Source organism: Hypomesus transpacificus, chromosome 5 (assembly GCF_021917145.1).
Source record: "Hypomesus transpacificus isolate Combined female chromosome 5, fHypTra1, whole genome shotgun sequence".
Lineage (NCBI taxonomy): Eukaryota > Metazoa > Chordata > Actinopteri > Osmeriformes > Osmeridae > Hypomesus > Hypomesus transpacificus.
In genome coordinates this window covers 6018472-6032024 of record NC_061064.1, presented here as the reverse complement: position 1 = coordinate 6032024, position 13553 = coordinate 6018472, and the positions used below count along the sequence as shown (strand labels likewise).

Sequence of the window (13553 nt, the reverse complement as noted above, 5' to 3'; positions counted from 1 at the left end):
AATCAAGTTCCTGGGTTAAAGCATCCATGGCCGACACTGACCTCAATAGGAAGGTTCTAGAAGCTACAAAAAAGGCACCAAATGAGGGAATGGAGGGATGAATCAATGAATCCAGGGATATAAGTCACTGAGACTGAGAAAACATTCATCCTTGGAGCAAAGACCCTATACGAGTGAACATCCGACTCGAACATAGCGGGACATTTGCTCAGACGGGTGACACGCTTCACAGAGCTGCCTCTGCACCATTTCAGCGCTCTCTCACATTTCACTGATCCAACCCTCAGCATCACATGACACATCTGGACTCAATCCATCCCTTCCCCGTTTCCCTTTAAGCTGTGCAACTAAACTATTGGTGAACCCTTCATTTAAAAAGTATCTGATTATCAAACATCCACAGCAATGTGCTGTGGAAAAATAAGAGAGGGGAAAAAATGTGTTGACTGCAGTGGGTGTTTGTAGTAGAGATTAAAGTCTCTCATTTACAGACCGCTGATGTGTTGAAAGTAAACACATTTGGAGACAAATCCTTGTAAAACAAGTCCATAAGCAGTTTATGAGCTCCAGATCAGACAAGGGTCCTGCCTCCCTGAAAGGCGATCATGTTATCTGGATCAAGCATGCTCTGCCAGTTGGGCAGAATAATCACTCCAAGCTGTTTCCAATTACGGGCACAGGAACACCACAGGAGAAGGTTCAGGGCAGTGGCACAAACAGATATAGATGCATGGACTTCCATGTGACACAAGACTGACAAGAGTGCACCAAAAATGTCAGCACATAGGCAAATGGATACAATTGCCAAAACAAATTCAAATTCTGTTTGTGTGCGTGTGTGGAGATTTTACACGCACACGCACACTCCTGTCCCCCCCTAAACCACACAATGCTTTGAAGTTGAATGTCCCTGTGGTAATAAAGTGGTTCCCATGTGCCATTCTGGGGTTATTAACTGTGTGGCTGCCGTTATGTGGCCTGTTAGATCGACGTGGTGCACCAGGGCTGGGCCGGGTTAACCCTTTGTGCTGCTTCGCCCACGTGTGTGCATGCAAAGATGGAGGTCATGCATGACAAGAAAAAAGACCCCGCGAATGGCAAAGCAAAGAGACTCGCTGACGAGTTGTATTGGAAGCAATCCTCTTCAAAGAAAAGCGAGTTGGACGGTAAGAGACAAAAGGGAAAGGAGCCCAAGGACACAGCCTCGTTTCGGGGCGTGGAAGCGCACCGAATGTTGCTGAAAGGGATGGCTCTCCCAGGATTCCAGATGTGATCTGACAGTAGAAGGTGTCTGTGATTTGCCTCACATCAAGCTCAGCGCCAGGGCATCACAGGGAGAGTGCCAGTGGTCGGAGAGGAGCCAGGCTGGCGTGATTGGCATGTGCGTGTGTGGGGGAGTGCATGGTCATGTGATTGAGCCCGAGGCGAAAAGGCGAAACGAGAAATGAGAGTGTCGAGTTCTCAGCATGGCGTTTTTGACGTTGTCGCCGTTACCATGGAGACCCCGGAGCAGTGTGCCAACATCGTGTGCTGTGACCATGTGCATGCTGGGATAGTGAGATGATGCGTGGAATCCTGGCAACAGAGAGGAGGAGGATTATCACCAGGCCATTTCATTTGAGCATAAAGAACATCAATGAAGAGAGTTAATTATTCAATTTGAATCATTCTAAACCAGTTAGAATAATCCTGTAAACAAATCTGCATACTATCAATGAATGTTCCAAACAAAGAAAATAAAAATGAATTGGGACATTCTTTGTATGTGTATCGTACCACAACAATCACATTTCTAGTTATTATTATGTTATTAGAAATTGATATTACAGAAGGGCAGCAAAAGAAAATAAATAAACATATACATGTTATTAAAGACGACAATAGTTGAACGTTACAACACAGCCATGCAACAGGCTAACAGTGTAGGCATTCATGAGAAGCAAATGTACCAATGCCATGCATGAGAGCCCCTATAGGAACCTGTCAAAATCACAAACTCAATCATTTTCAAATGACTCTGACACGAGGACAATCACATGGAAGTCCATGCATCCACACAAGCCAACACGCTCACCACATGTGGTGGCCACTGCTTCAGTGTATATATGAGAACTACACAGACCCAGTGTGGTCAATGGAACGGAAGTTGCTATTTTTACCTCTGATGGGAAAAACCGAGGGAGTTGGTTGTTTGTTCGCGTCTCTTCCGTAAACAATCATAACATTTGGATGTGATTAGGAGATTGTTACTGTTTGCTTGCAATCAAAACTAAGAGAATCACATTTGAAGGACCATTTAAGCCCCATCAGAGAGGCTTGTTCCAAGACTAAAAGGAGACCATCAAAAAAGGAATCTTAATTGAAGAGTGAAATTTGTTTAGGCCTACGAAGCCAGTCCTGGTTACAGCATGTACAGCTGCCATGGTACTATGTTTAAACTGATCATATGAACAGATGGCATTATGCTGTACCTAATGTATTCAAGTGTTGTGTATAGGGATCATTTGAATCAGCGAGAGGGACATATAAGGATGCTGAACAGAACATGCGCCCGGATTTCTGTGAGTGTTTGTCATGAGACGGAACAGCAGCACCCTCTGCTGGCTGTTTTAGGGAAGCCCAGGAGTTGCAGTACGTAGGAGCACAGATGGGGAATTATGTCGCCTGCGTCGGAATGGTCTCCTTGGTCTTAAACAGAAACAAAGGGGGGGGGGGAGAAATACCTTCAACTAGGACGCGTAGACGATGTTTGGGCTTGGCCAGGGAGAGCTGAACAGTGGTAGTCAGGGTCAAACCTGGGTCATCTTGAGGGTTCCTCAACGTTTTCCTGAGATGGTCTGTAGATTAGTCTTCAGTGCTGCTGTATCCTCTCTCTCTCTCTCTCTCTCTCTCTCTCTCTCTGCCTCTCTGTCTCTCTCTCTTTGTGTCTCTATCTGTCTGTGTCTCTCTCTGTCTGTGTCTCTCTCTGTCTGTGTCTCTCTCTGTCTCTCTCTCTTTCTGTGTCTCTCTCTCTCTGTCTCTCTCTCTTTCTGTGTCTCTCTCTCTCTGTCTCTCTCTCTGTCTCTCTCTCTCTGTCTGTGTCTCTCTCTCTCTGTCTCTCTCTCTCTCTCTCTCTGTCTGTGTCTCTCTCTCTCTGTCTCTCTCTGTCTGTGTCTCTCTCTGTCTGTGTCTCTCTCTCTCTGTCTCTCTCTGTCTGTGTCTCTCTCTGTCTGTGTCTCTCTCTGTCTGTGTCTCTCTCTGTCTGTGTCTCTCTCTCTCTGTCTCTCTCTCTCTCAAGTTGGTAACCCCAGACCTCTGCTGCTGCATGGCCCAGCAGTCTATCCATCACTCAGAAAAACATATCAAAGCCTTTTTATCCATGCGGAGGAAACCAGATCTTTTCATGGAGAAAGAAATCCATAGTACAGCTGCAGTAGAGTCTTGGGTTGAAAGGACAGGGTTGTTTGATTTCTATCACAGAATTGTGTACCAATACAATTGCTTGATAAAAATAATATTTAAATGGCACGTTATGTTCCTCTATCAGTCTTTGATCCTAGTCTTGGTTAATCCAGTTACAACTGGGCTTCACAAAGTTGCCGCCTGATGTTAATTAAGAAGTAATGCATTACCAAACGAGGATTGCTAGGTTAGCGTATTGAGTGATTACATCCTGTGGAAGTGTACCGTTTACATTTTCAAAAGAGGGTTTATAATCCAGAAGTCTATTGACCATTTCCTGTATATCTAACTCTCTCTCTCGTACAATCTCCCGCCTAATACTGTCCCCACAGGACGAGGGGGTCAAAGATCACCAAAGCTCATTTAGCTTGTGACATGTTAGTTCCTGGGAAAACATGTTGTTAGGAAACATATGTTTCAGTGGCATCAAAGGGAACATACGATGATGCATGCATGCATGACAATGAGGGTTGAGATCAAGATGACCACATTTAAAGGGATAGGATCCTTGAATAATTTACCAAATAAATGAGTAGCATTTTTGATTTTTGGAAAGCAACATCAAAAAGCACATTTAAAAAAGACAGCACACACCGATTTTGTGTTTGTATAAAAGATATTTACTTCAATTATCACACCTAGGGTGCTAGTGAATAATAATAACAATAATAATAAGAACAATAATACATTGTGAGTTTCATACAGTGATATTGCTTCTCCATATTGTATAGGGACTGTCTTACAGTGCTGAGAACAGACTACATGACTTAAAATGACCAAAAATTGAAAGGAACCAGATTAAAGTAAAAAAAACAAAAAAACAACAAACAGGAGAACCAACTGAAGGAGGTTTTCTTATTTTCTTTCTCTGTGAGGGAGGAGTCAACCTCTCTTTGCCAATGATCATGAGGCCTACAACTGCTGAATAGAAAAATAGAACAGCGGACGGCAACCAATTGTACCTCGCTCTCGACTGAGGAGGTGGGGGGTTGCCAATGGCGATAGTGACACAAGGACTCCGCTAAAAGTAGTTTCCACCTGAGCTTTGAGATACACAACTAAACCAGCTGAGATGGTGGGAGGGTTTCTCACTTTCAAAGCAGTCAGTAAAAAAGAAAAGGTTACGCACACCTAAATAAAAGAAAGAATTGCAGCCCTTAAAACTGCGAGAAACTCGTTCAACACAAAAACACACGCGACATTTTAAGAGTGCCTGAAACCCCCCCACTGGACAATGTTTCTCATTTGCCCACGTTAAATCCATGATTTAAAATGACGTGTCTGAAGAAATGTGAATTATTCTGAAACTCTTAGGTTAGAAGTGCCACTTGCGTTGAAAAAGACACTTTTTTTGGTTGAAGGGATTTTTCTTTTCGTAACATTGTTAACTTCAATGTGAAGTCTGGTTAACACAAATCACACAACCTTCATGACGAATCGCACAAATAAAAATTTATATGGAAGCTATATCTGTACAACGAAGGTCTCTGAGCACACTGGCATAGGCCAAAAAGAGCTCAGCAATAAACTTATTATTCAAGGGACAAAAAATGGTATTTCCACCTGTGAAAAAGGAATTTACTAATATTTGGTATAAAATCTTCTCTTATCCATTTAAAAAGCAAAAAGTAAATCATGTTAGTCTCAATTATTTCCGAAAATCTACAGTGTCTATTGTAACAGGCATTCTCAAGTTCTGATACTGATATGACAGTTTGTAACCTATGTATATTTAGATACTTTATACACAGAAAGGAAAGGGAACCAAACAGCAATTTAACATGTACAGTAGATCCAACAAACTCAAAATCAGATGTGTGACTGAGAACAGGGCTGGAGACTTCTGGCACTTATCAGGTTGACTGAGGGTGGGGAAAATGAAACCATCCTCATCCCTCTCCTAACACTCTCTCACACACACACACACACAGTCAAAATTCCCTTAGGCTTGACAAAGTAGTGTACCAAATTCGAAATCATCTGCTGAAAAATATACCTCTTGCGAAGGTTGCTTATAAACCTGGTAGAAGAGTAGTAAAGGTGAGGAGCCTTCTCTTGGCAGGTATAGCTAGCTTTGTTCTTTATGGAGTCATCGTCTAGGACAGCCTGACAACAAAGATCACTGATTCTGACAAAGTACCAAGTCGGGTATGGCCAAACAAAGTTAGAAACAATCTTGTGTTTGTCAAATTTGAGAATGGTTCCTAAAATGTGTGACTATGAATGAGTAATGGAGACACTGAGCAGAGTTGAAGCTACCTGACATGGCGTGGCCACACCACAGGGCGTCGTTCTGCTCTTACATCACTGAACACACCACTAGATCCAGTAGCAGCAAGGGGTTGTGGGAGACGGAGTTCAGGCAACCTTCACTGACTGCTCAAAATCACACTCAGATGCAGTTCATGAATCACTGAGCTGATTTCTAACTCACTTTTGAGAAACTTCACTACGTATGAAGAGAAATGCCGTAAGACAACCCACCTCAACCTCAAGTCAACCTTTGCCATGATCATGACTAATTCAGCTGACAATGCCAAATGTCTGATCTCCTCAATCACCTGTCTGATCTCCCCAATAACCCAAACAAATTGACAATCCCTGACCGACTTCCGAGACTTGATAAAAAAAAAAAAGAACATAAAATGTTCAATTCAATCTTCACTTTAAACTGGAAGGCAAACCAATGAAAGGAAAAAATCCAAATTTTCATCAAACTTTTGGCAAACATTGTCAAAAACCTTTTGTGACACTACTCGTGACTTTTGACACTAGAAAAACAAAATCAAAAAAGGCAAAATGAGTGTAAAAACACAAAGAGAATGGGGCTCGATATGTGTCATCATACGATACAAGAATCAAGGCATTGGTCTTCATTTGTACGGTGATAAACGTTGGTTTTACAAATAACTTAAGGAAAAAAATGAAATGATTTGAGGGTCATACGAGAAATGTGAATCCGTGATACACAAACACCATGAGACAAGCGCTGTCTAATGCTAATCGTTCTGCAGGTAACCAAGTACCATTGCAGAAGTGTGAGGTTTTCATAATTCTGACAAGGGAAAAACAGAGCTAGATAAACCCACTCCACAGAGAACTACCAATACTTCGACAGTAATAAACATAAAACAAAACCCATAGTAATGCTTAACAACTTGCTATAAGGATATAATTAATCTGTACAATTTTATATGACAGTGTATATAATATTGATAGCAATCTGCTAAATTCTATAGAAAAATATTTGCAAAGGGCAAATTCCTGAAATTCATCCAAAAGAATCACACGGATTCCGCAACAAATTGTACACTGTTTGACTGAACACCAGACTCCACCAAAAAATCCTGGGTTTTTTCTTATTAACAACAGAAAACACACAAGGGAACAGAAGCACAAAAACGGCACAAACATGCAAAATGCCCTTTGTATAAACCAGTGTAGCTTTGGGTGCTTGCTCCAGGACTTGTCTGTGAAATCCTGTCCCCTAGTTCTTCATGATATCTTACCCGTTCTTTTCAGAAAACTACAGACAACTTTGTAGCTATTAAAAAAAAATTAAATAAAAAAAACTGACCAACACTAAAGATAACCTTTCCCTGTCAATGGCAGAAATATACATGCCGTATGAATAAGAGCAAAGAATATAGGATCGATCTCAACCTGTTTAACGCAGTACATCATTTTATAAACACAGGCTGTTCTTTATGACCTTTACTTGAACAGGTGCTAGACAGTACTAGGAACTGTCAGACATGTTTAAGCCTGATTTGGTCCTTTTGTTAGACTGGGTATCGCTTCTGTGGGATATTACGTCTTGACTAGTCTGGTTTTTCCCATACTACTGTTGCCTCAAGTAACGAGTCTTGCTGTGGAATCCCATATCAGAAAAACAGAGTCCAACAACCTAATGTCATATGTGAAGCACACCTACAGTATAACGTGGACAATGACCAATGTTCGGTGTGAAATTAACCTATTGCATGGGGACAATGAGGTGGGGGAGACGGTCACATGACTACATCCAATGACACAGGGACAATTCGATAATGGGGGAAATGGTACAAACTCATTCAATCACTTTGGTTTCTACTTCTAGCAGGGTGACTTTCTTTAGCTCAGAGTGCACAACCCCCCCTTTAATTGAACGATACACCAACACAAAACAAATTGACCTATGAAAAGGGAATAAAAGATGGTTGATGGTGCTCGATCATGAAGAGATTTCTCTTTGTGTTTTAAAAATGCCTTCCACAATTCCATCATACTGTAACAACAAAAAGGAGAAGGGAACGCCCCGCCACGCACGGAAGTTCATATCTGGGGCGTTGAACGGACTGTATTGGCATCACCTCTTGAGCATTTTCCTGACAAAAGGCGCGGCAGACTAAAACCTTCGGGAGTGGCGGACTGAAACGACACCTCATGTGGCTTCCATGTAATGACTGCACACAGGTCTCGCAAGAGGAGATATACATTAAAATGAAGATGGGATGGACGCGAGACCACAGTCCAAAAGACCGAGACAGCTTTACTGCATTCAATTATTATGGGCGAAAAGAAAAACGTTACAATATCGATACTTGGATCATTTAAGGCAAAGGCACTCCTATAGGAATAAGAGGTGGTCTTGAGATTAAAAACTCACCGACCAATAAGTGCTAAACTGACAAGTCAGCTTAATGATGCTGAATTATATAAGCCTTTTTTGAAAGGTAGTATTTTGGGGTAGTAAATTTAAGTTTCACTTGTCAAAACAATTACTTAAACAAAACCTGTTATGCTTAAACAGAACAGTTGCAGAACTTGTGCTTTTATGTGATTAACAATTGTAATGATCTAATTTGACCATCCATTTCGGTACAAAATCGGGACCAGCTAAATGTGACTGCTGTGGCTTTGCCAAGCTGGCAATGTGGCACTTGCGGGAGCTTGGTTTGAAACCAGGCCGGTATGCAGTGGTTTCTGGTACTGTGCCTACTCCACTGCCCTCCAGAAGGGATTTAATCCCTCCAAGCCTTGCTGGAGGAGGAGCAGTCGAATGGCAGGCATCGTCGATCCAGAAAACCAGGCAAACTATCATGGCTCCCATGGGCTACCATTTATTGTGCAGCAAATTTGCAAGAACATCTACTTCTGCTATTTGCCAATAATCTCTTAGTTACATGATCTCTAAAGGACAGAATAGGTTATATGGGGCATGCAGTTACTTTGACCCCTTTTTAAGGGTTTTGGTCAGTAGTGCTTTGTGCTTTCAACACCATAACTGTTATTGTTAAGAGAAAAGCCCCAGAATAAATTTACAGTGCCAAATATATTTGAAGTTAATTGCATTAGAAATTTGCATCAGGTCAAAAATCTTACAATATTCTTATGTTGTAGTCACGCCGTTACAGTTTCAATACATTTAGAAAAATCTAATATCAAAGTGATTCCATGGAAATGAACAAATATATATGAAATATGTTCTTCCTTTTGGAGGTGCATGGAAGTTTATAGCTTATGTTTTCAAATAACTAGCTAGCCTTGTGCAGTCACATGTTGCCCATTTCAGTCAAGGTAAACAACCTAACACACGCCGGGTCCCAGTTGCGTCACGTTTACACTTGTCAGCTGCGACCATCAGCTCAATAAATCGCTCTGTTGGTCGGTCCACAAAAAATAGCCGCAGCTATTGTAAATTTGCGCTTGTTTTACAGTACGATCCTATCATTACTTATTCACAATATTGAAATGTGACATTATTGCATAAAGGTGAATACTGTTATAAGGGGTGATTCTGAGGTGATGCCAATAGGAAGTCCCAAGCCTGCAGATGCTATCTCACGGATGCTACCTCACCAATAACAGTCTCTGGTTCCAACATCCCTGTAGTGCCAGGTGTGAACTTAAAAAGTAGGTTAAAAACTGTGACAATATTGGCTTGCTATCACTGATGCTTGCAAATGTGATCTATACTCCTGGAAAAGACATACAAGTTATGTAAGAAAAATAAAAACAAATCTAAATAATAAACGGTGAATGCACCATGACGCAATCCTTTTTAACATGTCATTACATTGCTCTCGTTTCAGATAAAACCATATTAATGACACTGTCAAAACATCTTCAAAGATCACTAATATACATGTATGACAACTACATCTCGTACGCATAACCCAATACTGCCGGCAGTCTATCAGTCTATAAAACAAAACATTATTGTAACACAACCCCCTTATAGTCCCTTCCATACAACAATATCATAAAAAAACAGATATTAAAATAAGACGTATAAATGTGAAATACAGCACCTATAAATAAGCAGAACCAAAAAAAAAAGAACAAAAAAAAAGAATCTATGTTGAAGATATCTACTGTGAGTCCTTTTAATATATGGCAATACAGTGGCCCTACTGTATTGTGAGACTGCTACGCCAAAAGCCATAACTGAGAAAACCAGCTGAAACGAGAGAACGGTACGTATGTACAAATCAAAGCCACGCAGACTTAGAAAAAACACACAGACACACTCACGCAAGGGGGGGCGGAGCGCGGCGGAGCGGGGCAAGTCCGAGCTCACGCCGTGACAACCCCCCCCCCCCCCTCCTTATGGGTACGTGCATACAAAATTGAATTGCGCACGCGCCGCCGACGTGCGCTTTCATTTTTTGTTTGTTGTCGTTTTACACGTGTGCGTGCGTTTGACGTACACACATATACAAACACACGGGGAAGAGGCAGTGGGAAGCAGGCACTGTGAGCTTGTGGCATAGGAGGAGAGGAAAGAGAGGAGGAGAGGTGGTGGTGGTGGGGGGGGGGGGGGGTTGGGCTGTGTGCAGGGGAGGGTCGACTATGCTAATATGTCTTGGGTGGGATAGGGGAGGTGGGGCTGTATAAAACTATTCTCTTGGTTTCTTCCATTGACCCGTGTCAAGTGATCTTCCTTTTCCTCTGAGATATATTCCCCCCCCCCCCCCCCCCTTGTCACACAAGGTAGTCACGGAAGCTTGCAAATGATGACTGCTCGGAGATGCCGCACCAGTACTTTGGATGTTAGTTTTGGTACCGATCGTTCATGTCAGGATCGAACATTGTACTAATATTGCTTGGCACAGTTTGGTACACTTGATCTCTTGACATCGAAGCGACGCAAAATGGCCGCACCAGGAGAATATATGTCAGAGGGCTTTAACGGAGTGACGTTTGATAGGCTTGTCCGTGGTCAGTCCCATCTTGCCTGTGGACGCCCAGAGCGAGGTCATCTGTCGGCCTCCATCTCAGTGCGCCGCACACAAGGACTCCTGGGATCCCTTCAGACTTCCTCGCTTTTCTTGTCTTTTGTTTTTACAATGTACATATATACACACAACTGCCGGTAAAGAGTGGAGAGATAGAGAGCCTGAAGCTTGGAATATACAGTAAAGTGAGCTGTGCATCTCCTGGCTTTTTCACCCAATGAAACGCAAGCCTCTCCTCCGAGGGCCAGTCTGTGAAGCGCAGTGGCCATCGGCTCCACTGCCCGCCCCCAGTTCTGAGGTCTCAATAGTGTGGTTTATGTGGTTAAAGAGGTTAAAAAGCAGATTCTGTTATTTTCTTTTCAAAAATATCTTGACTGAACACGAGTTCTCTTTTTTCCACAAACTTGTATACCTTTGTTTTTTGTCTTTGTCTTTTTTTTTTTTTTTCTCAAACCTGATTTTGGCCTAAAATGGAGTGTATTAAACAAACACTGCTGGAGTCACCAAAATGGCGTCTCCAGAAGTCAGTTAAAGCTATGAAAGAAATGTGCACTACTTTTCAAAGAGCTTCTAGATCACTCACGAGAAAACACTAAGTCAGCTACCACAAATTTTTTCAGATTTTTACCTTTTTCCCGACATGACCGTTGCATCTCTATGGTGAACGCAGAAAATTGTGAATTAAAGTGATATTTCTTCACCATTTTTCTCAAACAACTGATAATTAGTATTTTCACTTTTTTCCAAATATTCAGGAATCAAAACTAGCATTGTTTAGAGTCGACCGACTGTGCAATCTCTTAGTGGCAACCAAATTGCTATAAAAGGTGATGTTTTTTTCTTTCCCATAGGAGAAAAGAATTTGAGAAAAAAAAGTAGATTCCTTGTAGTTCATAGCGTATTAAGAGTTCCATCACCATTAGATGGTGACTTTTGGGGCTCAGAAGGGAAGGTTGGGTTCAACGTACGTTCCTCTGTCTTGCAAGCGCTAGTTCCTGAGCGCTTGGCTTTTTGATGCAACTTCTCTCGGACAGTCCTTACAGAAGACGTCAAACAACTGCAATGGAGTAGAACCCCATAGAAAACAGGGAAAAAAAGGGTGAGGAACATTGTAACAGTTTAGTCTGCTTGATGTGGTGAAAACTCACTGAGCGAACAAGGTTAAAAAAACTTTGAGGTGGCGATAAATCTCTCAAAGGGAAACACACACAAACACACACGCACACACACACAAACACAAATAAAACACAAAATTGCTTTTCTAGACAGTTTTCTCCTGTGAAGTGCCGCTTCTTTGTGAGTAGCGCATTCTCTCTCGTCTCTTTCGCACCTTTGGCCGGTGGTGTTCAGGCCCTGTGGCCAGCAGGGCTGTCTTAAGTGCTTTTGATTAATCCGAAACAAAACCAGGTTGTTGTCGTCGGTTTGTTTCAACTCCCCCCAAAAATCTTGACACCCTCTTTGATATGAAAAAAGTCTTAAAAGACGCCAGTTCTCATCTGGCAGCGCTGCACCAGGCTTGGCCTTGGACTGTGCAGTCAGGGCACTAGAAAAATAGCAACTCTTTCTTCCCAGGTGTATGGGCTGTGAGGGCCTGTATTAGAACTCCCATTCATGGGGCTCATCTTTGCTGGCGGCCTTCTCCAGGCGGTGGATGATATTATTCAGGTTGGCCGCTTTCTTCTTGCGCAGGCTGCTGTCTCGGGGATTGCGGGCGGCGGCGGAGACATGGCCGCCGTCCGGGAAGCTGAACAGGCTGTCCAGGGCGCCGCCCTTGTGGTGGCCGCTGGTACCTGCGGCGCCGGCCGCGCCGCCGTCGTCTCTGTGGTCGGGCCCGCCCTCCCCCTCGGAGGCTCCTCCCCCACCGCCGCCCCCCGCGTGCTCCGGGCCGGGGCGGCCCTCCACCGTGCCGTCCGACTCCGTACCGTCGCAGCTGTCGCCCTCGCTGGCCTTGCCCGCCCTGGTGGACGGAGAGCCGCCCTCGCCGGCCGCCGCCTGGATCTCCTCGATGAACAGCTCCCGTCGGATGCGAGACCTGCCGGCGGAAAAAAATGGGCACCGTTAACGACCAGCCTGGTGACGTGGGGATACAGTCGATTCACCATCGACCGCAAATAATAACAAAATCAACAACGGAATCGAGAAAAAGCCAATCTCCTCCGCGTACCTGTAGTTGTGGAACCAGTTGATGACGGTGCTGGTCTTGAGGTTGAGCTGGGAAGCGAGCTCCTCGATGGTCTTGGGGGAGGGGTATGGCTTCTGCTGGTAGGCCCTCTTCAGCGCCTCCTTCTCCTCGGGGGCCAGCACCACGCGGGGCTTCTTCAGGTGCTGCTGGGGCGGCTGCTGCTGCTGCGGCTGCTGCTGGGGGTGGAGGTGGGCCCCGTGCTGGGGGCTGCCGCCCTGGCTGAAGTCGCCCCCCGACAGGCCCCCGTCGCCGCCCTGGCTCTCGCTCACCGAGCTGTGGCGCCGTTTCATGTAGGCTGAGGAGAGAGGCGGGGACAGGAGGAGGAAGGGTTGACTGCGACTGCCGCTTCAAAGTTGAGGGGATGCGGTTGTAAGGGGTTCTCGTTTCAAGTTTTTAAGGAGTTTATTGGGGATTTTGAGACAAACATTCGACCAAACGGTTCCCTCACAGACGAACAGACGGCGGGACAGCTTGTCTGCTACTATCAAATAACACAAGAACATCTACAGGGCATTAGCTCTATGCAAATATTCAGCCATATGAATGGCTTTGCATGCTACCCTGAGAAGCCATCCGTGTGTAGAGCAGCCAACCAGCTCTCTGAGAGGGACCCCCCAGCAGGTGGCAGTATGATCTCAGGCATGGTTTATTCAGCGGCAGCATTCTCGCAGAGGGTGGTGAGGTTAACGTGCAGAACAATGAGTGGCACA

At 44.0% G+C, this 13553-nt stretch overlaps 1 protein-coding gene across 1 annotated transcript; it reads right to left on the bottom strand.

Annotated features, from left to right (window-relative positions):
- Positions 1 to 10406: 10406 nt before the first annotated feature.
- Positions 10407 to 13547, bottom strand: cux1a (cut-like homeobox 1a). The gene is made up of 2 exons (XM_047020167.1): positions 12826 to 13547; positions 10407 to 12693 (listed from the first exon to the last, which is right to left on the bottom strand). The coding sequence occupies exons 1-2, from the start codon at positions 13131 to 13133 to the stop codon at positions 12258 to 12260; spliced, it is 744 nt and encodes a 247-aa protein (XP_046876123.1). The 5' UTR covers positions 13134 to 13547; the 3' UTR covers positions 10407 to 12257.
- Between the last annotated feature and the right edge of the window lie 6 nt (positions 13548 to 13553).

Excerpts from the sequence above, each read along its gene's own strand:
- cux1a (XM_047020167.1), bottom strand. The coding sequence starts at position 13,133 with ATGAAACGGCGCCACAGCTCGGTGAGCGAGAGCCAGGGCGGCGACGGG. Across the intron at positions 12,694-12,825 it reads AACTGGTTCCACAACTACAG|GTCTCGCATCCGACGGGAGC; the intron begins GTACGCGGAGGA and ends TTCCGCCGGCAG.